Source organism: Tyto alba, unplaced genomic scaffold, assembly GCF_018691265.1.
Source record: "Tyto alba isolate M040663 unplaced genomic scaffold, T.alba_DEE_v4.0 Super-Scaffold_14, whole genome shotgun sequence".
NCBI classification, from domain to species: Eukaryota; Metazoa; Chordata; class Aves; order Strigiformes; family Tytonidae; genus Tyto; species Tyto alba.
In genome coordinates this window covers 49,126,840-49,153,314 of record NW_024881276.1, presented here as the reverse complement: position 1 = coordinate 49,153,314, position 26,475 = coordinate 49,126,840, and the positions used below count along the sequence as shown (strand labels likewise).

At 41.9% G+C, this 26,475-nt stretch overlaps 1 protein-coding gene across 1 annotated transcript in view; it reads left to right on the top strand.

Annotated features, from left to right (window-relative positions):
* Positions 1 to 26,475, top strand: part of BBX (BBX high mobility group box domain containing) — a 161,270-nt gene that overhangs the window by 77,244 nt on the left and 57,551 nt on the right. The window contains 4 exon segments of the mRNA XM_033005352.2: positions 6,115 to 6,285; positions 7,833 to 8,075; positions 13,982 to 14,180; positions 19,795 to 19,862. Of these exon segments, the coding sequence (XP_032861243.2) occupies positions 6,115 to 6,285; positions 7,833 to 8,075; positions 13,982 to 14,180; positions 19,795 to 19,862 (681 nt within the window).

The following is a 26,475-nucleotide window of genomic DNA, read 5'->3' as shown; positions in this document are numbered from 1 at the left end:
AGCAAGCAACTTGGGTCTGAGTTTAAGAGAATAAGAAATAGTTTAAAATCATTTATGAAGATGGAAATGTGTCATTAAAAATCAAGTAAGACTTGTTGCTGTGTTGCTAAGTGTTTCATGTGGTGACAGTCTATCCCAAACCTCTGCTAGCAAACAGGACTCCACTGAGTCTCAGCATGTCCCCCATTAAACCATCACATCTCCAAAAATTAGGAAGCTCATTATTGGCTTTCCACTGTGAAACAATAAAGAATATATTCACTGGCTGGTCAGTAATCAGTGCCAACTATTTTTCTGTCCTTCATTATAGGAATATTCTGGTTCAATTATTTGAGAGCTATAATAAATTTATTTTTTAAAAAAACTTTCTGTATTCATGTAGCTGTATTTTACTGCCAGCAATCTCCTTTTTGCTTTTATTTGAAAATTCAGTGACCTCGTCAGCCCACTAGACCTGTGAGAACATAAACTCATTTCCCAGTCTCCTGCTTCTTTGTTGAAACAGCTTGGATCACTGACTCACTAGCCCCCACAACACCAAGCCATTAGTGTCGTAGTCTGGTCCTCTTTTCTCTCTTTGGCATTTGTTTTTATAAAGTAGTAGAGAATTTAGATAGTGTAAACCAGAGCAGAAGGTGTGGAAAATCCACTTGAAATGTTCCCTTTGCTCCTTTATACCAGTAATCTGCATGGAGTCAGATGAGGGCCCAGCTGGACTCCAGGAAATACGGTTTTAAGGTAACAGGAAGACAGAAATTCATTTCCACTGTCCTCATGGAAATAACATGAGTGTTGCTGATGTTCAGACATTCTTCCACCGAGAACCCTCCAACAGGGACTACACCATAGTCACAATTCACACCTCTGGGGTTCTGCTTTTGCAGGTCTTGGATTTCTTTCTAGTTTGTGTTACAACATGTGCCTTACAGCACTTGGTTACTTTTGAAGACCTTCATAAGGATTTTGGTGTTTGTGGATGTAGTTTGGGGAATGCCTGATGAGTGCTGCTTGTTCAGCGCAAGCACTAGTGGCATTCTTGGTGACAGATCAAGATTTGAGATAGTCCCAAAATTAAGACTGCAGAAGTTGATCATCTGTCTATATCAGGTTTTGTAAATAACAGAGGAAGATAGGAGGAAAAAAAAAATTACTGAAGGTAATCAAACACTTGTTCATTAACACTTAAAAAATGAAGACTTGCATACAGTTATGTAATTGAAATAGAAGTGTATGCTGTAAAAAGCTAAACAATAATTCTTCTCCCTTGCTTCCCGCACCATCCAGCTCTCTTAAGGTATCTTAACTTTTTTTTCTCTGAAGCCTTATTATGTACACGTATTTATAAGACATCCAAGAAAACTGTAATTCTTTGATTAATGTTTCCAGGACCAGAAAGGAAGTAATACAGCCAGCATGCAAAAAAAATGAAGGGAAAAAAAAATTTTTTTTTACTGGTGTAGTATCTCTGTAATGTTTGATCTGTATCTGCACTGAAGGTAGGTGTGGAACATCTCCCTGCAGGTATCTCTTGCTGTCAGTAGATCATGAATGTCAGCCTTGACAGGTATCCTCTGGTGATGTTATGAAGCACATGTGTCTTACTTTAAGCAAAGCTGTCCATACATCTGTCTTGTCAAGTTGGAATATTCCTACTTTCTCCCTAGTGTCTGTCACTTTTTTTGTCATCCTTAGGCTGAGATGTACCTTGTAAAATCTTGTTGGCTGGTTTTAATTGTTTTTCCTGCTGCTAACTTCTAAAAGCCATTACATCTGCCTTAAAAGGTACATGATATTTTTACTGATAGCATAGAATAAATTACTTTTTTTGTCATATGGTTCATAAATTCCAGTTATTGCAACCTTTGCATTTTGGGTACTGTGTATCATCTGTACTTTTAAGCCCCAAATCCTGCAAAGACTACCCATGAGTTGTTCCGTGACTTTCTGTGGAACTGTTAAATCCCAAGCTTAAACACATGCTTCAGTTCTTGAAGGGTCCAAGTCCAGCTCTCTTTTCAAAAGCTTGCTGGTAGGGATGCTCGCCAGCAGTCAGGGATCCTGGAGAGGGAGAGAAGGAGCTGGTATTTTTGCTTGCTTCTGTCTGCCAGCTTCCTGCCTCCATACAAAACAAGCAACTAACATTCTATGGATGTGTGGAAGGAAAAAAAAATAATCAAATAAATAGAATCTGAAGAGTCTACTAAAGGGATTCCATTAATGTTTTGTCATTCAACGAGTAAATAATGCCAGTAAAACTTGCACTGTCATTTAATCATATGTGCATTCACTTGACCATGGACTGTCTTTAGTTATGCTATGTCTTGTGAAAATCTTCCATACAAAAAAAAAGAAATGAATGAAAGTGTCCATGTAAGCTGTGTTTTGTATTTGACTGGATTTATTTTTATTATTTTTTTTTTATGGGACATCTTCTCTCATAATTATGTAATTGTATGTGAATATATCAACAATTATGATAGAAATGCACATGAAGTGCAGGGAGTGGTAATATGGAAGATGAAGCAATCTAAAGGAAAACAAGTTCATCACACTATGGCAGCATCCATTTTTTTAAAGTCCCATGCGATGTAAGAGAGAATTAGAACATTTTTCATTACACCAATCCTACATTTGACTGAGATGCATCAGAAAAAAGTGAACACCAAAAAAGTCTCTGAAATGTAGATCAAAACTTAAGAGAACATGAATAAGCAAAAATGGGGAAAGAGAATTTAGAAACACAGAGGTATTAAAAAATAGGGGCTGAAATCAAGTTTATCTGTTCACATTATGAATGACCCCCTATTTTGTAGGAATGGAGAGAGGTTATAGAATATATAGTTCAACGTACTGAAGGGATGGGGGGCTTCCAGGCCATGCTGTAAAAGCAAAGTTTGAAGTCTGTCTGCGGCCTCAGTCCTTCCAGCAGTGGGGTTAAATCAGGAGGACTTCTGTTGTTGATCCATTGCAGAGATTCATTCCAAAGTGGAAGCAGAGAGCGACTGTGTGTCTTTCTGTAGTGAATGGTGTCTGTGTAACAGCCACGATCTGACTTCCACTGGGTCTTGGATCTCCTAAATGCTTGTTCAGCTGATAGGGCGATGATGCATCTTGCTAAAAAGTCTCTTTATAGTAGAACTGCTGCTCCGGGCTGAAGACTAGGGTAAAATGGTTCACAATTTAAGAAAACAACCTAAGGAACATCACTTGAATTCCTGGAGCTGAGCATACGTTTCTATTTAAAGCAGTAATCTGTCATGGGCTTTGGATAATTCATTTTAGGGGTAACTGGGTGTTCCAATACCTAGCCTTCATGCATGGAAAACAGAAATTATTTGTGAGCTGGGCAGTAGCAGAGAGACATAATGTACTGAGAGTCCCTTTGGGATTTGCAAGGTGACCAGTGCTTAGGGTTCGTGCTGCCTTGCTGAGCTCAGCAAGGAGCACAGGCAGGGCCTCAGGGGTGATGGAGAACGTGTAAAATATACCATGGGATCACTTAAGTCCTGTGAAGTTTTATCTTGCTCATCTTTTGAAGGGCAGTAGGCAGAGAGGTGCCAGCTAAAGGTGATGCTGTTGTTGAAATAGCACAGAGCTTTGTAAAGGAGGATCGTGGAGCACTTTTCAAACATTAATTTAGTTTCATACTAACAAGGTAGAAGGCTACCAGTAATACTTATCTGACTTAGGACTGACTGTAGGGAGAAACCGTATGATAAGCTCACCTAGATAAGTCAGGGTAAGGGTAGGTCATAGGTAAGGGCTGGAGTAACTGTCTCCCTGTCATACTTGTAGCGCGTTTATCCTGTTCAGAAATAGGCCATGTACTTCATTGACTACAGCAATAGGCAGATCTCTTACCATTTAACAAACTCTGAGATTTAACAGATCTCTGCTACCCACAGGAGCTGAAGTTCCTACTCGAACAGCAACTCAGCTACTTTTGTCAATTTGATTCCAAAAATATCCCAAACAAAAGCAAATGGTGGTTCAGCACTTTAGGAAGACAGACAGATGGAGAGCGCGATGCAGTGTGGTACATGGTGTAGGTCATAGTGGGATAGAAACAATTTCAAACTTGCGTTTTGTGATATTGGATTGCAGCTTGATTTTACACACTTTAGTGTTCTTTTAAAGCCAGAGTTGTTTGTTTCTGTGTATTTGGATCTGCTTCGCATGTCACGGACAAAGATTTGGGCGAAATAGCATGTGATTATGTTGCCATATAATACTTGCTAAAAAGACGAGAGTTGGTTGCAGAAAATGAACACAGGAGCGGATGCCATGAAATAAAAGTTTAAATGTGTTCCAGGTAGAAGCGGCATGATGGGGACAGCAAAGTGTGGAGCTTAATTGCAAACTTCTGTGAAGTTACAGGCATGGTTAGCTGGTGGGAGCCAGGTACTGCTGACGAGTGGGGAGGAACTAACAAAATCTAATAGATATCTGGGAAAATGCCATTTTAAAATGCAGGCTAAAATTTCTGAACCTTCTTCCTTCAGGGTTCAGTTGTTTTCTCTAGCTAGCAGTGTCTGAAGGTCCTTCAGCTTTCGGTGCTGTTGCAGTCTGCGGGGGGAGCAGCTGCTTACGCACCTTTCTGGCGCGCACAAGGGCTAATTGCCGAAACGCCAGTGAGTTAACCGACAGGAAGCACACATGGAAGAGATCACCCAGAACCAGAATTAGTGATCGCTAAATGGGTGGGGGATGTAGGAGCATGGCCGGGGCTGTACGGGCTGTAGCCGCTGCGTGAGGTGGCTCTGGTGCGGCATTCACCCCAACGGCGGCACCGGGGTGAGTGCAGGTGTCGCAGCTTTTCCTTCTGCCGCTGTAGGCTGGAACACTGGCGCTCTAGCAGGCGTCTTCCACAGAGCAGCATCCTAAAATGTGATGTGGCCTTGCGGTTACAAGGCTCAGCCTCTTTTCGTGCCCTTCTCCTGAGGGTCAACAACAGAGCTGCTTCTGGCTTTGCTTGTGGGTCCAGGACTTAGCCCGGCTTCTTTATCCTGATGGCAAGAACCCCCTGTGAGACTTTGTCAATTTTCATCGGCTTTAGAAAAATCTAGCTGGCTAACCACTCAGCAGGTTCAGTTTGGTTGGATGTTTGCATTGTTTTCTTGGAAGACCAGCCATGCTTCTGTCAGGATTGTCGTTGAGGTGACATAGTGTAAACAGAAGGCTACAAGAGACCAGACTCTGCTGGCAGAGCTTGCTTGCTGTGGGCTTTGATACTTGGTTATGATGTGCTCGTTTTGTTTATTTATATATTTATCTGCCCCTTAGTTGGGTAGCAGATCTGTTAAGCCTTAAATTGGTAGTTAGCATGTGTTAAGTGTGTATTTTTTACTGAGAATTAGTTTTGAGGTATTTTTTCAGGTAAGGAGACACATACACAAGATAGGTGTGTAAGTGAATATGATTTACCTTCTGCATGCACTTGGGTCAGCAGATTGTTTTGTTTGCTGTTAGGGGGTTCTTGTTGATGGGTACTTTGGAAGCGTCAGGGTAACTATTTCTGGTTGTTTGCTTCAAATTCGTGTATTAAAATTTATTTCTCTTAGGCGGGGAGTTAGATTTCCCTGTTGCCCCTCTTAATGGCACTTGGGAAATCCTAGCTCATAGTGTCATGGGGTTCTGCATCAACATTGCTATATATAAGGGCGTAATTAACAAATGAGTGGCTGGCGATAGGTTCCACTGCTAAGAGGAGGGATATCCTGACATTTTTGGTGGCAAAATATGAAAAACTACAGTGGACACAGGTGTGGGAGAGTTGTGAAGTCTCTCGCCTGCCTGACTAGTGAAGTGTGAGGGCTTTTCTGTTATCCTTCAGACGAGCACATTTGAGCTTCGGACTGGCTAGTATCCTTGCTTCATGCTTTTAAATTGTATGTTGCTAGTTAGTCTGGGCATGGGGTGGAAATGTTAAGATTGGAAAAGATACATCCATACTGTTGATAATTGGAATAAATCTCTATCTAACATCTTGCCAAAGCTTCTAAGAGTCTTTCATGAATGCCCCATATATTTGTCATTGGTTCGTTTAAGTATCTATAGGATGGTCATTTATGCCTAAGAGTGTGTTGTGAACTTATGCCTGTTTTTGCATGACAGGTCACAGTAATGAAAGGCAGTAGTAGGAATAAGGATCATTCGACAGAAGGAGAAGGAACTGGGAAACGACCAAAAAGAAAGTGTCTTCAGTGGCATCCCCTGCTTGCCAAGAAACTCCTTGACTTCTCTGAAGAGGAGGAGGAGGAAGAAGAAGAGGAAGATATTGATAAGGTAGACTTCATTGGATGCTTTGACCATAGAAAGTTAATGGCGGGTCAGATTCTCCCTAGGTGTGTTTTTACTTCGTTTGCTTCTTGTTGTTCTCTTTTGTGAACAAACACAGGCAATAAAAGGAAGTGTTGCTGTGCCCATAAGGCTACAAAGGCAAGTAGCAAATAGCACAAAAAAGTGAAATGTCAGTCATGCTTTTAAAATCTTGGACAAAATTCCCTTTTTTTAGTTAGACTGTAAAAATTTTACCTGGGTTGTTTTAATAACATGTTGCACTTCTCAATCTTGATTGCTCAAAGTGGGTTTTTGACATGTTTTTTCAATTGTTTATTTTAGACATGAAGTTACCCTGGGCTTTGATATCTGCTTTTAGTGGCTCAGAGGACATACCAAGCCAATAGTTTTCTTTCTTTCTTTTTTAAAGATAAAAAAGATTAAAAGGGAAAAAGAAGGAAAAAAGATGTCAACAATTTGCAGTATCTTTGCATGTGAAATTCAACTTATCTTCCAGAACATTGAGAGCACGGGTAGAGTAATCTGTGTCTGGTTTGGCTCTTGCTATTTTGGTTTTGTTCAATGACTCTGGCCTTACCCTTTTTTCAAAAGAACCCCACAATGTGAGACCTCACAAATACACAGTTAGACTCATCCCCTGTAACAAAAAGTGGGAATGGGTTATGGAGACTTGATGTTTCCATCGTGTGGATAACTTTCATACCTTCATCTCCTGGATGCCTTCCTAAGGCAGGAATAGAGAGATTCGGTGCTGAGGAGACTGCCTTGAGCCACATACTGATAAGGAAGAGTGACCTTGACAAGGATAAGGAGTAGCAAGGAGGACCCTGATACCCTGACAGTGCTTTCTGTTGACCGTATAGGCCACATTCACAACGTGGTATAAAATATCAGTGTCGCAATTAGGTAGCAGATGTTTTTCTGTCTCATACAGTCATTTGCTACGTTTGGTCAGAACTGATTGTGGTCCGTCCCTTGCAGGAATGGTACACTGGCCTGTAAGTGGAGAGAGCATTTTTTGGCAGTGTATTCTGTTGAGATTTGCCCTTTGTCTCTGACTGGGCAGCTGTGCAGTGGCTGCACTTCAGCGCAGCTCGTAGACTGAACAGCAGGAGATGGGGAAACATCTCTCACCTCTGCACTCTCTAGTTGCAAGCACACATGATTGAGGTCCAACATAGCTCTGCTCACCTCATCCAGCTGAGATGACTTCCAGGTTGCAGGAAGGATCTCCTTCTTCCAGCCCCTCTAGGACTGTTACTAGAGAATGGTCCTCAGCTTAGAAATCTTCTCCATTTGCAAATCGGAGTTTAAGTCTTGCAGAGAGCATGAGAGAACAGAGAACCTTGGACTGTCAGATGAGGAGGTTTGATGTAGAACCCTGGGTCTTCCATATGGAACAGAAGGCCTTTGGAACTGATGTGTGTATCTGTGTGCGTCTCCCTCGTTCACATGCAGCATAGGCAGACTCTTAGTCTCCGTGAGAAGCGTGGATAACTGAGTTTGCATCCCTTCCCTTTTGGTTCTGATAGGTGCCACTCCTTGGCGCTGATGGTTTAGAGCAGGATGCTGATGAAACTGAAGATGACGAGTCCTCAGAGCAACGAGCTCGCCGACCAATGAATGCATTTCTCTTGTTCTGCAAACGCCATCGCTCGCTCGTGCGAAAAGAGCACCCTCGCCTCGATAATCGTGGCGCGACCAAGATCTTGGCAGATTGGTGGGCTGTCCTAGATCCAAAAGAAAAGCAGAAATACACTGACATGGCCAAGGAGGTACGTTCTGTCTGAATTGTGGATGTAAAGGAAGTTCATTATGTATTTGTCTGTCTTCTGTTTCTCTGTGTATTAAATGTCTTCTGTGGAGTCTTTCTCTTCCCCAAGATAATCGTCTTCCTCAGTGGGATTATAGTGTCCAGAGCAGCTGCTGTTCTTGCTTTGATTCACTTGGTCCTTTGGTCCAGAATGACAGGGAATTGGACAGTGTACACAAACTAACCTGGCTGTAGCAGTCATTGGTACAAATATATGCAATTTGTGATAGATAACATCTAATAATTCCTGCAATACAAGCATTAATGTGTGAGTAGTGTGTGGGTAGTGGCCACTGAAAACAATACCACAGTTCAGTGTCAGCCACAAATGGTACTTAGCTCAAGCTGACCATTTGCTGTTGATAATACAGGTTGCTGTTACAATACAGGTGGACCAAACCAAAAGCACAGACAACAAATGTAGTCCCTTTTTACCTTTGATGCTAAAGAATCTAAAAATTCCTACTGTTTCATGAATCACTCTCCCTGTGTATTGTTGACCAGTTTCTGATAGAGCAACCTTTGGTGCAGCAGAGTTCAAGACCCGAATTGGAAAGCCATACACAGTCAGAGTCGTTCAACTGGGAGCAAGGAAAGGAGATTTATCCCCATATTTAACAGAGTATCTTTATGTCACTACAAGAAGTAAAGATACCTGTGAAACAATTGGGGAAACTATTATCCGTACCCACCCTGTCACCTGAAGTTGTCTGCTACTGTTAACACATGTATATAAGGTCTGGCTGTGTAGTAGTTTGTGTGAGCATGGAAAGGCCCACAGGAAAAATGAAGCGTTCTGCATGGCAAGTCCTTTCTGCAGCAGGATCTGTAGCACCTCTGTGGTTCCCCATCGGTGACGCTGTGTTGAAATACTTGAGTCTCAGCTTTGTCCAACCATTCCTGATTTGTTCTGCATTCCCACTTAGAAATTAGTGATGCTTCTTAGAATGTGTGGAGAAATGGGCAATTAGGAGATCCAGTACAGATACAGAGGAAAGATAAAAATGAAGAAATAAGTTTTGGAGGAAGCAAACGTGATGTGACTGTTTTACTTAGCCTTTTGTCTTGCTGAAGGAAACTCATTCATTAAGAAGGAAAATAATTGCAGAACTTCTGTATGAGGTGACAAATCTGAAACTATTAATCATACTGTTGCAGAAATCATTGTTCCTGTAGTGATTGATTTATTTTTCTTGGCATGAAGAACAAATTGCATATTCAACGTCAAAGCGAAACAATAAATCTAAGTAGTTTACATCATTACAGCTAGTTCCAAGAATGTGCAGAAGAGAGCATATAATTTTGGTTCTTTAAACAGGTGTATATTACAACAATAATTAGCAGCTATAATGTGCTATCGAATATATTTGGGCCTTGTCCACCAACAGGCCTATTCTTTGTGTACGGATTGGTTGTTTTGTTTTAACACTGACTTTTGTAGCTAAGCTTACTGCCGAGGCTGTCAAAAACATGTTAATGTCAACTCCAGTGTGAACCATTTATTGGTAATTTTCTTTTTCCTAAGGAGAGCTCATTTAAGAAGTCAAGAAGATGAATGCCTTTGGAAGGACATAAAATTACCATTGTACTAATAATCTTCTGTTTGAGTACCTATATGTATAAGCTCATTCAGGTTTAAAATACAGTGAATGAGCTTCTGTTACTTAAATGTAGCTTTTCAGAGCCCTTTGGCTTCCAGTTTTCACCGTGTAGCCTCTAGCCACTGCCCTGGCAGGGTACACATCTCCCAAAGGACCCTGTGTCACATCCACTACCCCCACAACACGTCTTGTGTAGCCTGAGCATCTGAATTGCTCTTCCAGAGATAGAAATGGGCCTGACAGAAGTGGTCTCTACTGCAGTAGGTACAACCCCTGCTGTTCTGCAGCCTTGAGAATGTTTTTACTACTTGAAGCCATAGCTTACAAAGCCAGTTAGCTTAGATCAAGCATCAAACAAGAAGCTTTCAGTTTCTTACCTTCTTAGTACCAGCAGTATACTATCTCAGCAGTGTGCAAGTCAAGGCATTTGTATATTTACTAATGTATGTCTAGTTATATGCAAGATCTAGGATTTTGGAAGATAGTGAGGCACCGAAACATTTCCTAAGTGGAATTACGAGAAGTTTCCTAGTGGGTTGGACATCTATCCTTGATTCTCACTGAGAGGATAATCGTGTCCATAGTTAATTTAGGCACTTTTGGAAAATCCCATTATGAACCTGTCCGCACCTTGGGGTGCCTTAATTACCTAGAAAAACTGGCCCCATGCTCCCTCAGTTTTCAGTCTTGTGTTTTATGGTCTCTTGGATCAACACCTGCCCCGGAGACCTCATGCTGCACCCGCAGAGCTTGGTGTCAGCTTCTGCTGGTGTTTTCTTTAGGAGCAGGCTTTCTGTTTGTGTCCTGCAGACTTCCTAGATCCGCTGAACTTTGAAAGTTTCATTACCGAGGATATAAGCCCGGTAGCTGATAAATACTAAGTGGAACTACAAGCGTTCCTGCCGTTGGTTAGCATTTCCCTTCACCGAGGGGAAAATGAATTCTGGCCACTCATAAATATGCTCCATCATTTTTAGTTACGGCAATAATAGGGGAAGGCTTCTTCTGTTAACTCTTACAGGGCGTACAGGGAATATTCAGATCCCGTGGAAAATACCCAGTGAGATTATTACTGTTCAAGCCCTGTTTCCCTTGCTAGAAAACATTTCATTTTTAAATACATCTTTTAAATGGCAAGATCCAGGGAGTCGGGATTGTTTTCTTTGTAGGGAGCAGCCTGATAAATCCAGGGTGCTGCCGTTCAGCAGCAGAGCTGAACACGTCTCCCCGCGAGTGCTCGGCCGATGGTTTTGCAGGTACAGTCAGCCTGACTGGGAGCTGCTGTCCTTGCTGCTTTGGCAGCCGCCTCGGGGTAGGAGGGGGAAAATGTTCTGGCTTTCTGGCCAGAGTCTGGCAAGTTCACTGGGTGACATATGGACCATAAAGTGTAACGCGAACCCTGCGTCCTTCAGGAATGAAAAAAGGAGTGTAGTATTTTCTGGCGACTTTTTTTTTTGTTGTTGTTAGATCTCTGGGATTCGTGTGACATTTGATAGCCAGTTGGTGGGATTTAAGCATACATTTAACATTAAACATACTAACTGCTATCCTGAGGTATATCTGGAATCCACTTGTGAGCGCCTGTGCCCACCACACTGGAGAAAGCAAATCTTTTTTTATTTGGTGATGAAAGCATCTCAGCGAGTTGCACTGAAGCACAGCGCCTTTTTTAACCTCAGCTCTGAAGTGACATGGATCCCACTGTGTAACACATCCTTTCCCAGGCTTTCATAAAACAGAAATGATACATCACTCTGATCCCGCAAACATATCCTGTACTTTTTTATCTTACCTGGAGCTTCGGGACATGACCCTGCCAGGCTCTCTCTGCCATTTGCGTGGGAACCAAGGTGGTGTCTTTGCATTCCAGGTTAAGGAGATAATTTTATTTTTTTTTAAAGTGACTTTAGAGATGTCCTTAGGCTGCACAGTTGGTCGAATGGGGGAAAAACAGTAAACTCTGCTGTTGCCTTTGCCATTTTTGCATTACTGTGTAGCTCATTTATCTTCTCATGACATGATGAATCTATTGCTTCATTTTAGTTCTTGGTGTAATAGTCACAAAAAATTAAGTCTGTCTGAGATTTGGATCAGGCCTCTGTATGCATTTTATAGAACTACTTTTTGGCCACTGCTTAACTTTTTACAGTTTCATTTACCATGAGTGTTGAAACTGCGAAAGGGACTGATAAGTTGTCTTCCCTCAGTTTGCTCCCCCCTTTCAGAGAGTAAAGTTAATGTTCACTTCTTGGCTTCGCAGAGGGAAAAATCCATTAATACACCAGCTCACTTGAATTGCTCATGTTGGAAACTGATTAAAAGCTTGCTGCTGCCTCGTCTCGCAAATGGCATGCATTCTGGTTCTCATTTGATGGGCAGCCTGTCAGCTTGTCAAATAACTCCACAGAATAATTCAGTTACTCAAAGCAACAATGTTGATATGGAGAACTTACGTACCTCCTTGCTAGCGATTCTGTGCTTTTCACTCTGAAGGCTGGAAACATGATTTGTGAGTGGGCTGTGGCTTTAACAATGGAAGGCAAAGCTGCTTCACCGTGTATTTCCTTTCTGCCTCTTCCCTTACCCCCTCCCCTTCCCTTCCCTCCACCAGGCTATTTTTATGGTGTACTGAGCTTCCAAACCAAACTGAAGGAAAGGGAAGAGGGGCAAGGTGTTGCAATCCTTAGTTTGCAGATTTAATACATATACCCTATTCAGAAAACACATTGTGTAAGTGGGTCAGCGGTCCCTGCAGCTTTTTATTATTTATAGCCATTTCTATAAATACAGGACTTTACACAGCAGGTTCACAGGGTGCTGTGCATCTTGTAAACTGAAGGGTTTTATCCTTGCTACAGTCTGGAGGTAGCAAATGCCAGCTGTTAGGTTAAGATGGAAATGAAAGTAAGTGATACACACGCGGTGGTGATTCTGCCACAAAAGGCATGCTGTTTATTGATCTGGGAAAACACTGCAGTGACTCAGTTGGAGGACAGGGTTGTCAATGCTATTTCTGTGTGTGATACCCAAGGGATTTTTTTTTTCACTCTGCATGTGTTTCTGTGCAGGCACATGCATGAAAGATAGGTGCTTCTCTGCACTGTAACTGGGACTGATGACAGCTGGGTGGGTGGGAACATGTGTAATCATGGAAGAAACTTCCTGCAGCTGCCCTGCCATGTACTTTAGGATAAAACCTCTCTTTTGGTTGTTTGCTGCCATCGAGAGTGACCTAGTACATGAGGAGATGCTGGGTTCCCTCTCTCTGCGGTGAGCACTGGTGCTTACTGGGTGGGCTGCCAGTGCTGTGCACCCCTATCAGTTGTTAGGCAGACATCTGCAGCTGGAAGGCGTGACATGTTCCTCCAATTCACCCATTTCCATGTGGTAGAGCCACACATTTAAAATACTGAGATGTGCTCTTTTTATTGCTACTAACGTTCAAAAATCTTGTTTTCATCTGGTCAGCAAGATACTTGGAAAACATCACTGTTGCCTTCTGTGAATAAAATAGGTCCCCATTCTTCCCCCTAGTCCCCCCAAACTGTGTAGGATCCAGACCTTTCCCCCCACCCCTCACGTGCAGTCTGGCTTCATGCTTTTTGTTGCCTTATACCAAGAATAGAGCAAACAACTGGGATGTGTGCTGTGTGCTCAAGACTAAGGAAAGTTTTAAATGGTCCCAGTTTATTTTGTGCAGCCATGCAGCATGGTATATTTTGGAAGGAACGCTAGAATGTTGTATCAGAAGTTACAGAAAATGAGGTGATACTGGTAGTTGTTTTCATTGCCTGGTTTGGGAAAGCATGTGCTCAAATATTCTGGAATACAGAACTATTAGAGAAAAATGAGTGCAAGGTAAGGAGTATCATGCTGCATTTACTGCTAAATGTATGTTTTAATTTCATTCAGACTATAAATTAAACAAAGATTGTACCTGCAAAAGAATTCAGATAGCTTTATTTCTCAGAGAGTGAGCATGCAAGCACTGGGGAGCAGTTTACAGGATCAGAACTTTGGCCTGCTCTGGGTGCTAAACCCTCAGTCGAGAGGAAAGAGAAAACCCACTTCTTTAAATATGGTTCTATTTAATAAGAAGAAATATTAAATTGTGTTGGTGGTCAGACTCTAAGCATGTGATTAAACTGTTAAAAAATCAAGATATTTAAGGATTATTTACTGTATCAAGTCCTCTTACACGCAGTGAACTCCATTGCCCTGTGGATAGTATAATGTCATGACTGGTAACTTCCCTTTTCTTTTCTAGTACAAAGATGCATTTATGAAGGCAAATCCAGGATACAAGTGGTGCCCCACAACGAACAAACCTGTGAAAACACAACCATCCACTGTCACAAACAGGAAAAAACTTTGGGCCTTTGCATCAGACTCCACAAAAGACTTACCAAGCCCGAAGAAAGGGAGTAAAAGTGAAGAAATGCCACAGCTTAACTTCGGGATGGCAGGTGAGATTTCCATCCCTGTTACTCAGACATAACATCCTCGCTTTGTTTGAGGATGCAGTGTTGAAACTGAACTGTGGTACCGGTTTTCTTTACTGCACATGGTACTGTAGTGCAAATACCTTTCATGTCCCAAATTAAGTTGCTTAGACTCTATTTAAACCTCTGCATAACAACTTTCTAAGGCTTTCCATAGTGCCTTACTGCGTTCAAGACTCGAGTCTAGATATATGGCATCATAACCCATACCCTATTTAGGGTCTAGATTTGAGTGATTTTAATGTCCTGGTGGAGCTAATTTTTTGCATTTAAATCGAGAGAAGCATAATTTAATTTCACTTAAAATATTCTCTTTTGCCCATTATACCTTGGAGGGGTGGATTCTACCTTTTTAAACATTAAAAAATATAATAAATCAAATCCAAGAATGAGTGTAGGTGGAGTGCCTGAACTGGTGAACGGCAGATAATCTCTCATGGATATCCACAAATAGCAGAACTGTTGCAATCATGACCATGATATACAGAGACATTAATGTTAAATACTGGCAGCTTAAGAACCTGACAGTCAAGGTAGAAAATAATTTTTCCCCCACTATCTTTTTTTTTCAGTTTAAAGTTCCTACTTTTATAAACACTGATGTATTTGAAACTTTGTTATATCCTACCTAGTTTATGACGAGTGTGTGGCAGATAGGAACTTTTCTGCTCAGAGAGATCATGAGTTGGAGTGTAGAAAATTGTGTTATGGAACAAGTGTGAAAGGATAAAAATGGACAAAAAGTCATGTATACCTTTTCGCCAGTATAGTGGTATGAAAGTTCCTGTAATGAAATTCCTTCTGGCTATGGAGGAGCTGTGAAATGTGATCAAAATAGTTTTTCATGCTATATAGTTACGATATACGGGAGACCAGTTCTAAAAATTACAAGCCCCTTCATCCCATTCTGCTTTTGCTATCAGAGGAGTAACTTCTATGCTTCTTAAAGGTTCATTGACTTAATACCAAGAACAAGCAATAGGTCTTGGCCCACCTGCCTGCCATCCTGCACTGTTCCTGCTGGGCTATCCAAATGTTGAATTTCTGAGTACAGAGAGATCTTGAATCGACACCTGTCAGAGTAGAGGACAAAAAATTTAAGAATTAATTAGAAACTAATGTAATCTGTTGTTTTATCTATAGTCCCATTCATTTCTGAAGAAGGCCCTTTTGTGCTACATGTGATTTAATTTTTTTATAATTATTTCTTTTTTTACGGCAGAGTAAGTCAGTGAGCATAGTAATTTGTAGGGGTATCACTCCAGTCCTTGTGTCAATGAAGGCTGGCAATTTCTTGAGTATAACAATAGCTCATAAAATAATGATAGCTTTTGACAGAGATGTTAGCAGCATCCAAATTATAACAAGTCTGCCACGCCAAATGGATTACTCTTTTGTCAACTATATACTAGTTCATGCTAAATATATTCTGTTGCATTCTCTTCTCCTTGACTTCATGTGATAGTTCCGTTCAACTCTGACTGCTGTCCAGCCCAATCCAGGCTGTATACTAGCTGATGCACTAAAATGTAGCTGAACAACCTCAGGAACACTTTCACCTTTGAAATGCCACTGACTATCTTGCATCTTTAAGGCAGATAGCTTCCTTAGTTCAGGGATTATATGATTCCAGAATCATTCCAGGAAGTCTGTTTTACTTCTTGGTATTTGTCAATTCTGTCTTGATTGCATTTTACATATTGCATTTCATTTTGGAAAATGTAATATATAGAGAGTAAGATCTTCCCTTCTTTTTTTAAGTCCCGCACAGGCCATATCTCGCCTTTATTTTTGGCATTCCAACAATAACCACCCCACTTAAGTCTCTCGTGTTGAGCTATCATTGTGTCAAGAATCTGAGGTGTGGCACCAGTGTTGGGCTTCTGACCTTCAGGCCCACTAGTGGTGTCCTTGCTCCTCCAGCCTGGAAATTGCAAGGGAGCATGTTTTTCTCATGGCATGGCTCACCTCTGATTTGTTGTAGAGCGTAGGGCAGAGACAACTGCATTTCGCAGGTGAATCTGACCATTGCAGCATCTACCCTCCCAACTACAGAGCTGAGTGAGCAACAGCTTTGCTATACAAATGTACAAGATTCCCAGTACTTTCACATTTCTACATCAGAAGAAAACCATCTGAGCCAAAAAGCATTTTGGCAAACCAAAGGGTGGAGAAAAGACACTCCCTAGAGTCGGCAGTATCCTTCCTGATGGAGATGCAATTTTTATTTTTTAGAAAGAAGCTTAATTCTGCACTCGGGTAAAAGTTGGTTGAAACTGGTACCAGCTGGCCTTTCTTCTTAGTCCTTTCTCAGTTCTTTCTTTCCTCTGGCTGAAAAATTGCAATGATGAACAAGCCAGCCTGCTGAGTTTCTATCCAGGCCAATGCTAGCAATGTATGTCATTTTCAAATAGTGAGATGGTTTTAAGTTTCATCAGCATTAAAAGCTGTTGAGAAAGTAATGAATGGTCTCCCATTCTGCAAGTTAAATGTGTGTGCTATTTTCTCACTACTGTTGAATGTAACTGTAAAAATTACTTTAAAGTAGCACTTCAGATTCTTAATTCTTCATACCAGTGAGTTCTTAGTACCATAAGAGAAACACTGTTGTGCTGAGAAGGCACTATAAACATATGGCAGTGTTTGCATATGTACATTTTGTCTTCCCTTAGATAAAGTTATTTTGTAATTTGAAACGTTAGTGGAAGGAATTTTGTTTTTATCATGATCAGACGTCTAAGTACCAGCCCTCTGCTACAGCTGCAGCATGAGTATTCAAGTTGTTTAAGCACCAAATTAAACTTTCACTTTCCACTTAGCTGTCATTTTTTTCCTTCCTCTTAATTTTTATATTTAAATAAACATTTTTAAGTATTTGCTTACTTGGGGAAAAAGCAGTCCTATCCTTGTCCTGTCATGGTAAGATACATTTTTGAAGGGCAGAAATCTGAGTCCACCAAGAATATACTAAGAAAGGAAGAATTTGAGAGCCGCAAACTGGGTATTCTCCAGTTGGCCAAAACTGAGGAGGGGGAACAAGACCCACGGGTGACTAAAGTGAAGCATAAGAGAGCGCTTGGGAGCCATCAGTGTGACGTGAGCAAAAGAAAATGCTCTACTGTAGTGTGTCAGGCAAAGTGTTTTCAGGAACTGTAGGGAGGAGTTAATGCCATTGAACAGAGCACAGCTCATCTGATGTGGTTGTCCTGCTGCTCCTTCACGTACAAGGAAGATGAACTCTACCTGAAATAACTGGAGAGGACAACTACAGGGATCATTGGGACAGTGGGAGATGGACGTGCTTGATGACATCAGATTTTTATTTGCTTTGTCTAGGAAAGCAAGTGGAAGAAGAGTAGGATGACTCCTGTAAACACAGAAGAAGGGAATACCATTTAGGCAGAACAGTTATTTAGTCTGAAAGATGTGGGCTCTGATAAAAATGTGTACCACCTGGCCCTGAGTAAATTTAAGCTGAAAACTGAAAGAAAGCTCTTAATGCTTAGAAGATTTGGTTTCTGCAACAGCCTTCCAATGGGAATAAAGAAAGTAGAAAGCAACCAGCCAAGCTCTTACCATTTAATATGGAGCTCAGTAAACTTATGATGAGCCTGGAGATCTCTTCCCATTTCTCCTTCCTCCAGATTAACTGCCTGCTCAGGCATTATCTTTCAAGATAATTGTTCACTTGTCACTTCTTAATTGCTCTGATGTCATCTGAAGGACTGAACAGTTTCTGATGAAGTATTTTGATGGCAAAAAGTGCTGTGCTGACAGGATCACTTCACTCTACGAATTGTGCTTAGGTACTTGCTGGCCATTCCCGTTTGCTGTCTCCATTTCTTCAACCACTTCTTGTTACTAGATCCTACACTTTGGATAGTGCATTATCTCTTTGTAGAAACTTAGTATCTTCTGTTCCCTCTTTTATTTAAAAGTAAAATTAAAAAAAAAAAAAAGCCAAACCCCACGAACAACCAATTTTGCACATTAGGTTTGAAGCCAGATGCTATTTAGGATGTGTTCTTAAGATAATGAGCAACTCTTCTATCCTTGAGATAGTGGATGGGCCTGGTTTATTCACATTGCTTTCCTCTGCTTCTCTTTACTGCTGTTTTAAATGAGTATTGACAAAAAACTTGCCCTGTGAACATCAGTACAAGATGCTGTCTGAAGAACTTTTGGCAGCATCTGTGACACTGGATTAAACAGCACTAGTGACTATTGCTGTGAACTGGGCCTTGATCATCTGTAGCTCTAAATCATTTGGAGGTTTACAAGTACAGTTTTGGCCGATGTTAGCTGAAAAGTTGAACACATTCTTAAGCAAGACTGATGAGTGGGAATGGGCCAGGGGTTTTCCCAGGGGGCATTTTGGTCACAGCTATTCTACATCCGAATTTTGCATAAAAAAATCCAACCAAACAGACAAGGGTAATTGTGCCAGTTGTCCTCCATTACAGGGAATGGTCATGGACACATGTAATTTGTTGTTGTAGAGAGTTTTTCTATAGTTCAATGGAAGGAAATTGGAGAATATTGAGTGCACGCTTAGTGAAATCTGGGGAAAATGACTTACTTCTGGTGTCTCATCATTACTGAAGTTTGTGTCTCAGCAATACAGCAAGGATAATGCTTCCCTTTCTCTCATGTTGTGGCTATTGTGCAAAACATTTGGGCCACAGACTGTCTCCCTCTCCCTACAGGACACTTGTGTTAAATCAGGCCCCTGCATTGCTTCCAAGGCACTCCCCCAAAATCAGACAATTAGTCTTCATAATGATGAAGAGCAACCAGTGTTCTGAGTGGAAAAGCCACTCCATGAGTAATGCAGTGTCAGTGTTCATTGCTTTCACTTGTTTTCTGAGCTCCTGAGGTGCGGGAAGCCTGGAGGCGAGATGCTGTCAGCATCAAATAGTTTGAGAAAGAACATTTATATCTCCATTTTACTTTCCTCAATTATATATTGTATTGGCAGGGCAACAAGTAGGCGAGCAGCTTGCCTGGCCAGTGCTTGCGCTGTTCTGGCAGAGGATCAAGCACTTCATGCTTCAGAGCTGTCAGGCTGGCACTTTTCACCACTAAACGCAACTCTAAATTAAAACTAAATGAAAAAATAGAAATTTTGCTATAGAACTTGATCATACAATTTTGTCCCATCCTTTTACTTGTGCAGTGGCTAAGGAAGGGAGCCACTCCTTTGGTAGGAGAATCCATTGAGTTACAAACGTGTGTGCGATATTAGCAGGTCTTTGTGTATATTTATGTAAGAGATCATTACAGTTGCTGTTTTAAAGATACCCATCTCTGTAGTACATAAAACCTTTGGCAGTAAAATTGTAAATCCACGCAATGGGGTGTTAAGCACACAAATCCAATTAAATCCTTCAAACAGCTTTGAAAGCCTCTCCCAGAGGGTACAGAAATGGTTATTTGTGATTCTCTTGAACTGCCTTTTATGGCAGCTTGCTTAGAGTGTCTGTGACAAGTAGTCTTCTGGGGGTTTAACGCTGCAAATGGTTGGTTCTTTAAGCAAGCAAATGAATAAACTTAAGACTTGGTTTTACTCTTTTAACAGATCCTACACAAATGGGAGGCCTGAGTATGCTGCTTCTAGCAGGGGAACATGCCCTGACTGCACAAGAGGTAAGGGACTCCCCTCTCTCCCTTACCGCGAGTCCTCAGTTTAAAGAGAGCTCTGAAGAGGAATATTTGAGCAGTGGGAAATTAAATTTAAGATGCATCTTGGGTAACCTCCAGTGGTACAGTGGCTGTGAGCCCTGTGATGAGAGTCTTGTAGCCCAACTGTGAATGCAGAGGTTGGTTCCAGATTTTATATCAGTTCAATATTAACTCTTCTGACTGAGTATTTGATCAGACCAGGCAAGTCTGCCCCATGAGAGGATACTGTCAGAGGTAGAAAGATTGACATACAGTGACTGTGTTAATAAACAGGTGGTTTGCAAGCTCTTTTGGGCAAGGATTTCATGTGCTTGTGCAGTGCCTCACACAACTGTGGCCTTGGCACTAATAGCAAAATAAATACCTAGTAATTTCCATACAGTCAGTGTCATTGTATATGCATTCTGAAACCATGCAAGTGCTAAAAGGCAATGGAAGTATTGCAGTCTACTCCTATTCACCAAGTCTTTGTCTAAAGAGAATGTAGTTCAGTTGCCATTACAAATGTTTTGTTTTTATGAAGTAGTCTCATCAATAAAAGTGTTCCTGCATATCTCCAGTAGTACAGAGACCTCTGGCCTTTCTTCAGACTGGTTATTATTTATGATCTCTTTTTTTGGGCCAGCTTTGAAAATTGTTCAAAAGAGTGCCTTGTATGTTGTGTGAAATAGGTAGTCACTGCCATAAATCTCTAGCCTGGAAAGAGGAGCAGTGGAAGTGAGGAGGGTTTCTATTTTTTTTTTTTTTTTTTTTTTTAACTCTTATTGGGAGGAAAAGCAATAATTCACTATATATATGTGACACCCCCCAAATACAAAAGGTGTAGTGCATTTGAGATGGATTGCTCCTGTATTGCCCAGGATCCTTAATGCTTTGTGCACCAGTCTGAACAGTGGAAGTCATTGTGCAGATGTGGGTACTGGATTTCTTTGCTGCAGCATGAAAAATAAGAAACACCTAGGGTAAGGTTGGCAGAGAAGTGAAAAGAAATTTATTATTTTCTACTAAAATGGGAATGTCCTCTAGTTTGCAAACTTTGAGTCTCTCGGCTTTACAAACTGCTTTTACTGTGCTGTTATGTTTCAATGAGAGGGAATGTGTATTGTAGCCACAGATACTCAGTTCCATTAAGAAGGGGTTTTGCTGTGACCTTGTGAGTTGAGCTTGCTTGATTTTACATGAAAAGTGCCTCAAGTAGTACGATTTCAGATGGCAGTGAAGGAATAAAATCTACATGCGGATTCAGAGACAAACCAAAAAGGATGTTGTGTGATTGTTTTAGCATATAAACATTTTTTTGATCGGGACTTCATTTTTTTTGAGCATAAGACACATTTTCCATGCACCTACATAAACCCCTTTTTTTCTGATAGAAGCTGGTAGTATGACTTGTGATATACTACTTACTTTATGTATACGCTATACTACACTGTGCTGTTTTGGGCCTGTAGTCTTTTGAAACCTGGCCCTCCACATCAGAGACAAGCTGTGTAATCTGCTTTCCCCCAAAATATAGAGCAAAATAATTGTCATAGATATAGGCTGAACAAAACTAGTTGAGGGCTTTGTTGACTGTTGCTAGAATCATGATGGGCCAGAAATTAGTCAATATTTACTAATGAGTGACCATATTTTACTTGGCCAACACTATCTGAGAAGCAGGTAGGTGTCAGAGCACTTTCCCAGGGAACAAAACTGCATATCTCCAATTCTTTCAGATGGTCCCCTATGTAAAATACATCCTCCAGAACAATCTAGGTACTTAGTGTTTTCAAAGGGACCCAAATGGATGAAGTTCAGTCCTCCTAACTGTGTCAGCAAGAGTTAAGTCTCCAGAGGTGTTTCTGTGCACTGGGAAACTTTCTCAGTTTCTTGGTGTGGCAGCCCTGGTTGTGTCTTCCATTTTCCATTGTTTCCTTTTGAGTCAGTGTTTCAGTGGTGATTAGATATGGAGCAGATATTTCTTAGGCTTGTGTTTCCCCAAATGCAGTAAAGATCCTAAACCTGTTTAGGCTTGGGTAACTGAGCAGCACTTCTGGCTTCCCATCCTCAGGCGTGTGGACAGAGGAGGCATAACATGTTCATTTTTGCACGCCTGTGGGACAACCTGGGGTTGGATTTCCATGCTTATTCTTGAAAACAGTTTCATACTTAAACCAGTGTTTGGGACATTAGTGAGGCGCAGAATCACGACTTTAGAACCAGTAAGGTTATAAAGTAGGTATGTATACTCAGCGCTGGGCGCATGGGGGAATCATTTCCTCCAAAGGAAGGCGCACCTTGGAGCCAAAAGTGGCTCCTTTTTATTACGTAGAATGTTACATATGTATCACAATTCCGGGAATAGGGAGAGAATATTACAATTAGTTCCGAGAAATCCTTAAAATATCCCCCACTCCAAGTGCACCAGCTCAGACCCTCCCCTAGCAACTCCCTTGTTATCAGATAAATGGCATGTCTTAACAAAACACAGGGCAAGTCCCAACAAACAAAGGGCATGTCCCAACAAACAAAGGGCACGTCCCAACAAGCAATCTTGAGAGACAAAGGGCATGTCTCAACCCCCAGGTTCAACGTTTCCTGAGGGTGGGGGGTGCCATCTGGTTTCCTTAGATCATTAGCAGAACCTGCTAGGAGGTGGTATGCCAGGCTCAGTAAGAATCTCAAGAATTCATTGTAGAATTGGTAAGCTGCTTTCCTCCTCAGTGGAGGGGGAGTTAGTCGTGTTGTGTTAGAGTTGGTATTGACATGGGGGACAATTTGGTGTACTAAGGTGATTGATGAGGTGTTGGCAGGTTCAGAACTTGCTTAACTATGGAAAATAGAGGTATTGGTTTTATATGCATGCAAGTATATAAATATATGTCATATATCTAAACCAGTGGCATTTCTGGTTTGTTTTTTTTTTTTAAAGGACAGATGCAGTGTCATTTTTTAAAGAATGCTGTGAACTATATCATGTAGTCTTTGTTATCATTAAAGCGTGTGTGTGTGTACATGTAAGATACACGTGCATATGTTTCTTAAACTGGGGGACTGCCAGATTTAAGATTATCTGTCAGCATGCAGTTTGACTGCTTGTGCATATGTATGATTATGCAGACTTGGATGGCCTTGTAAGTGTAGGTCTTAAATACTATTATCACCTTAAAAAATGTTAATAGAAAGGAGGGCAGCACTGGCATAGTTTGCTCAGAATTTGGGAGAAGATGAGGGAAATTATACTTAGAGGTCTGCTAATCCCAAGTAAATGTATTCAGTGCCTGCTGATATTCTTGTCAAGCGTACGTTAAATGGATGTATAGGGACTTTTCAAGGCAGGTGTTTAACCTTCGAGAAGCCCAGATGTCAGGTAACAAAGAGAACAGGAGCCAGCAGGAGGATGGGAAGAGGCAAAACAGTGTTGAGGCTTCAGCTGCCATCTCTGGATGTTGCCAGTTGTGTTCCTATTTTTATAATTATTTTTCAATGGACTAGAGAGTTTTTCTACAGATAACAGAATCTGGTGTCAGTACATGCTTGATTTCCAAGCAGCAGCTGGAGTTAGTAAGCAGATCGGCAGGACAAGCTACAGACTTCACCCCAGCAGTAAACAAAGGACTTGCAAAAGCAGTGAGTTTCCACCTGGCTTTTGGGTCCTTTCATCAGTTGCACAAGACTGGTGTGTATATGTGCATATTCTGTTGAACACCCGAGCAGAAACGCCAGGCGGGTCTGCTCCAGCTACTGCCGTAGTGCTGGGCAGAGCCCGGGCCTTGCAGCAGGCTTGCTTGCAGGAGGGAAGGCTGAAGCTGGGTAAGGGGTGCGCTCCTTGCTGGCCCTCTCACCTCCCTTACTTGCCCGGGAGGCCCTTTGCTTGCCTTACAGCAGCACCTAGTGGCCTGTCTGTAGGTTACTGCCCAGAAATCCTGGAATTTGTCACGTAGCCCAAAACCTGGCTCTCGCACCAGTTTCCCCCCAGCTGCTTCCCCGCACACCAGGACAGCGTTAAAGCCTCACACCGGCCAGTGCGGGAGGCGAGCCAGGGGCTGTCCTTCACCTTTGCTGGGTGTGATCCACTTTAGAGCAGGTTATGGTAACCTGCAGAGAAAGGGAGGCTGTGAAGGCAGTATCCTTGGGCTTTTCATCCCTTTGAGAACAAAAAGTAGCCTTGCATGCGGTGCCGGGTCTGCTCAGAGTGGTATTGCCCGGGTGTAAATCAGAAGTGAAAAATCTCTCAGTGCAACGGAGGGTAAGCTGGGAGGAGGAAAGAGGAGAAGAAATGAGGTGATGTTGAGGACATTTAATTACAGCATGAAATGAGACGTATGCAATGGCGCTATCTGTGCATCCATTCCCTCCAGTAATTATTTTAACATTTTGATCAGGTTCAGCCTGGCAGAGATTAGAAGTCCTGGAGGTAACAAATTTCCCACAAGTCAGGAGTGTGTGGGTAGCAGCAGAGTAGAAGAAACAAGCTCAAATTAGTGCTTCTGTCAAGCAAAGGCACAACAGCATTAGCTTTTTAAAGATAGCTGAAACCAATAGGAAAAACACAGTTGTTCAAACCACAAAATCTCCTCCGAGTTCCTGGGCACCAGCAGTCTGTCCTTTACACACAAAGCTGTAGGAAACGGGGCTCGGCGCCTTCCACGGCGTGCGGTTCCGCTGGCGCGAGGGGACCGAGCTGTGCCCGACCCCCGGCCTCGGCGGCAGCGAGAAGGCTCGTCATCACCCCCCCCCCCCCCCCGTGCCCGCCCGGGGGCCGCTGCCTCACGGCGCTGGTGTGGCAGGGGCCGAGCCGGCAGTAGCCCCTCTCGGGGGGCTCCCCTGCTCGGAGCTGGTGCCAGCTGGGCCGCGTGTTGCTGACACGTTCACGCGGACGTGCCCCTCGACGGGCAGCGGAAGGTGCGGGAGCCACGGCCTCCGTCGCGGCGGGCAGGCCGGCACTCACGGCCTCCTCGTTCACATCGCTTCTCCTAAGCCAGGCGGTGCCCTGGCATACGGCCCGCTGAATAGGCTCCACTTGTGAACAAACTGCTTCAAATACATACCGCAAGCTAGGCTGTGTAAGGCAGCTGGTCGAACTGCAGAAAATTTAAGTTATATGGGGAATCGATTCCCAAATTTGGTTGTTCCTGGGAGAATCCCACCAGTGAAGTGGCCTGAAATAACCGAATGAATGCTCAGACATGCAAGCAGCAGCCTTACATATTTCATGCCAGTACAGAGACTTAGAGCTTCAGAGATGGGTCACTCAACAGCAGCAAGGGTGGTATGCATCCGTGGTACAACCCACACCACTGCTGGGGCACAGACATCTCAAACGGAATGTACAGAAGCCTGAGAAAAGCGGTAATAAATACTACATCGGTGGAAACAGTAACGCAAAACAATGAAAAAGCAAAAGACAGTTGTTAAAAATACATTCTTTGTAACCCTTTGCCTTGGTATACTCCCATAATACACTGATAAAACATCCTGCTTGGCGTTTAATTAATAAAATGGAAGCATAGATTATAGGAGACACTGTTACTGCTTGGTTTTACAGCAGGAAAGAAACAAGTTCAACTGTATGGAAGCAGATTGTTGAGTCATATAGTTCCCTTTGGCCTGTGGGTTGCTATGCTTGCGTTTAGTGTTTTCAGGGGAGTATGGGTAGCAGATTTCTGAAACAAAATGACAGCGGTGCTATTGCAGTGCTTAAGCATCCCAGACAAACAGCAGCAGGAGCACCAGTACAAACTGCATGTGCTGCAGGCCTGCTTATTCTGTGGTGCTTTGTGCTTATGGGCAACGGGTGCAGTTGCTAGCTAAATCTCATGTGTGCGTTCAGTAAGAAATGCTATTGACATGCTTGTTTTGGTAATAAATAAGGGAACAAACACATTTGCATCAAAATGTTTTAAATAAACTGAAATTTCATGGAAAAATTAAAAATTGTTACAGAAAAAAAATTCCATCCTGTTACTTTTCCTGAAAACCCACAAAGCCTCCTTCCTTTCTTCTGTTTCCTGTAAGCCATGTTACATCCCTTATTTTATACTAAGTACCTCATTCTTCTAGGTTTTACACATGTAAACCTTTTACACTGAGATGTGACATTAATGCATGTATCACGTTTGTTACAATTCCTTAATAGATTGATGCTTGATTAACGCATTTATAGCTAATAAGAATAGTACAGCTAAGCTCTGTGTTAATTTGAATAAGGCTGTTGTTTTTGAACAGTCATTTCTTTGTGTTTTGATTTCAGAAGTTATGACTCTTTCTTGCACTGCTTCTCATAAGCACCCCTAAATGAATGTTTAGGTACATTATTTGAGCAATTTTAGGCTTGTGGTACCTTTGACTACTTATTTTCATGCTGTTAGGTGATAGGGGATTATTTTTCTAATAAGTATTTCTGTCACTTAGCAACTTTCAGTATCTTCAGAAAATTTTTTTTAGTTTCTAAGTAATTTTCTTGTTCAGAGTGGTAGTACAAATTACAGATATAGCACTGTTGATAGCATTACCAGTATAAGGTAGTTGTGTGTGTGTGTGTGTAGCCCAATATCATCAGTTTAGTATTCTGTTGCATAAAACTCTTTTGCAA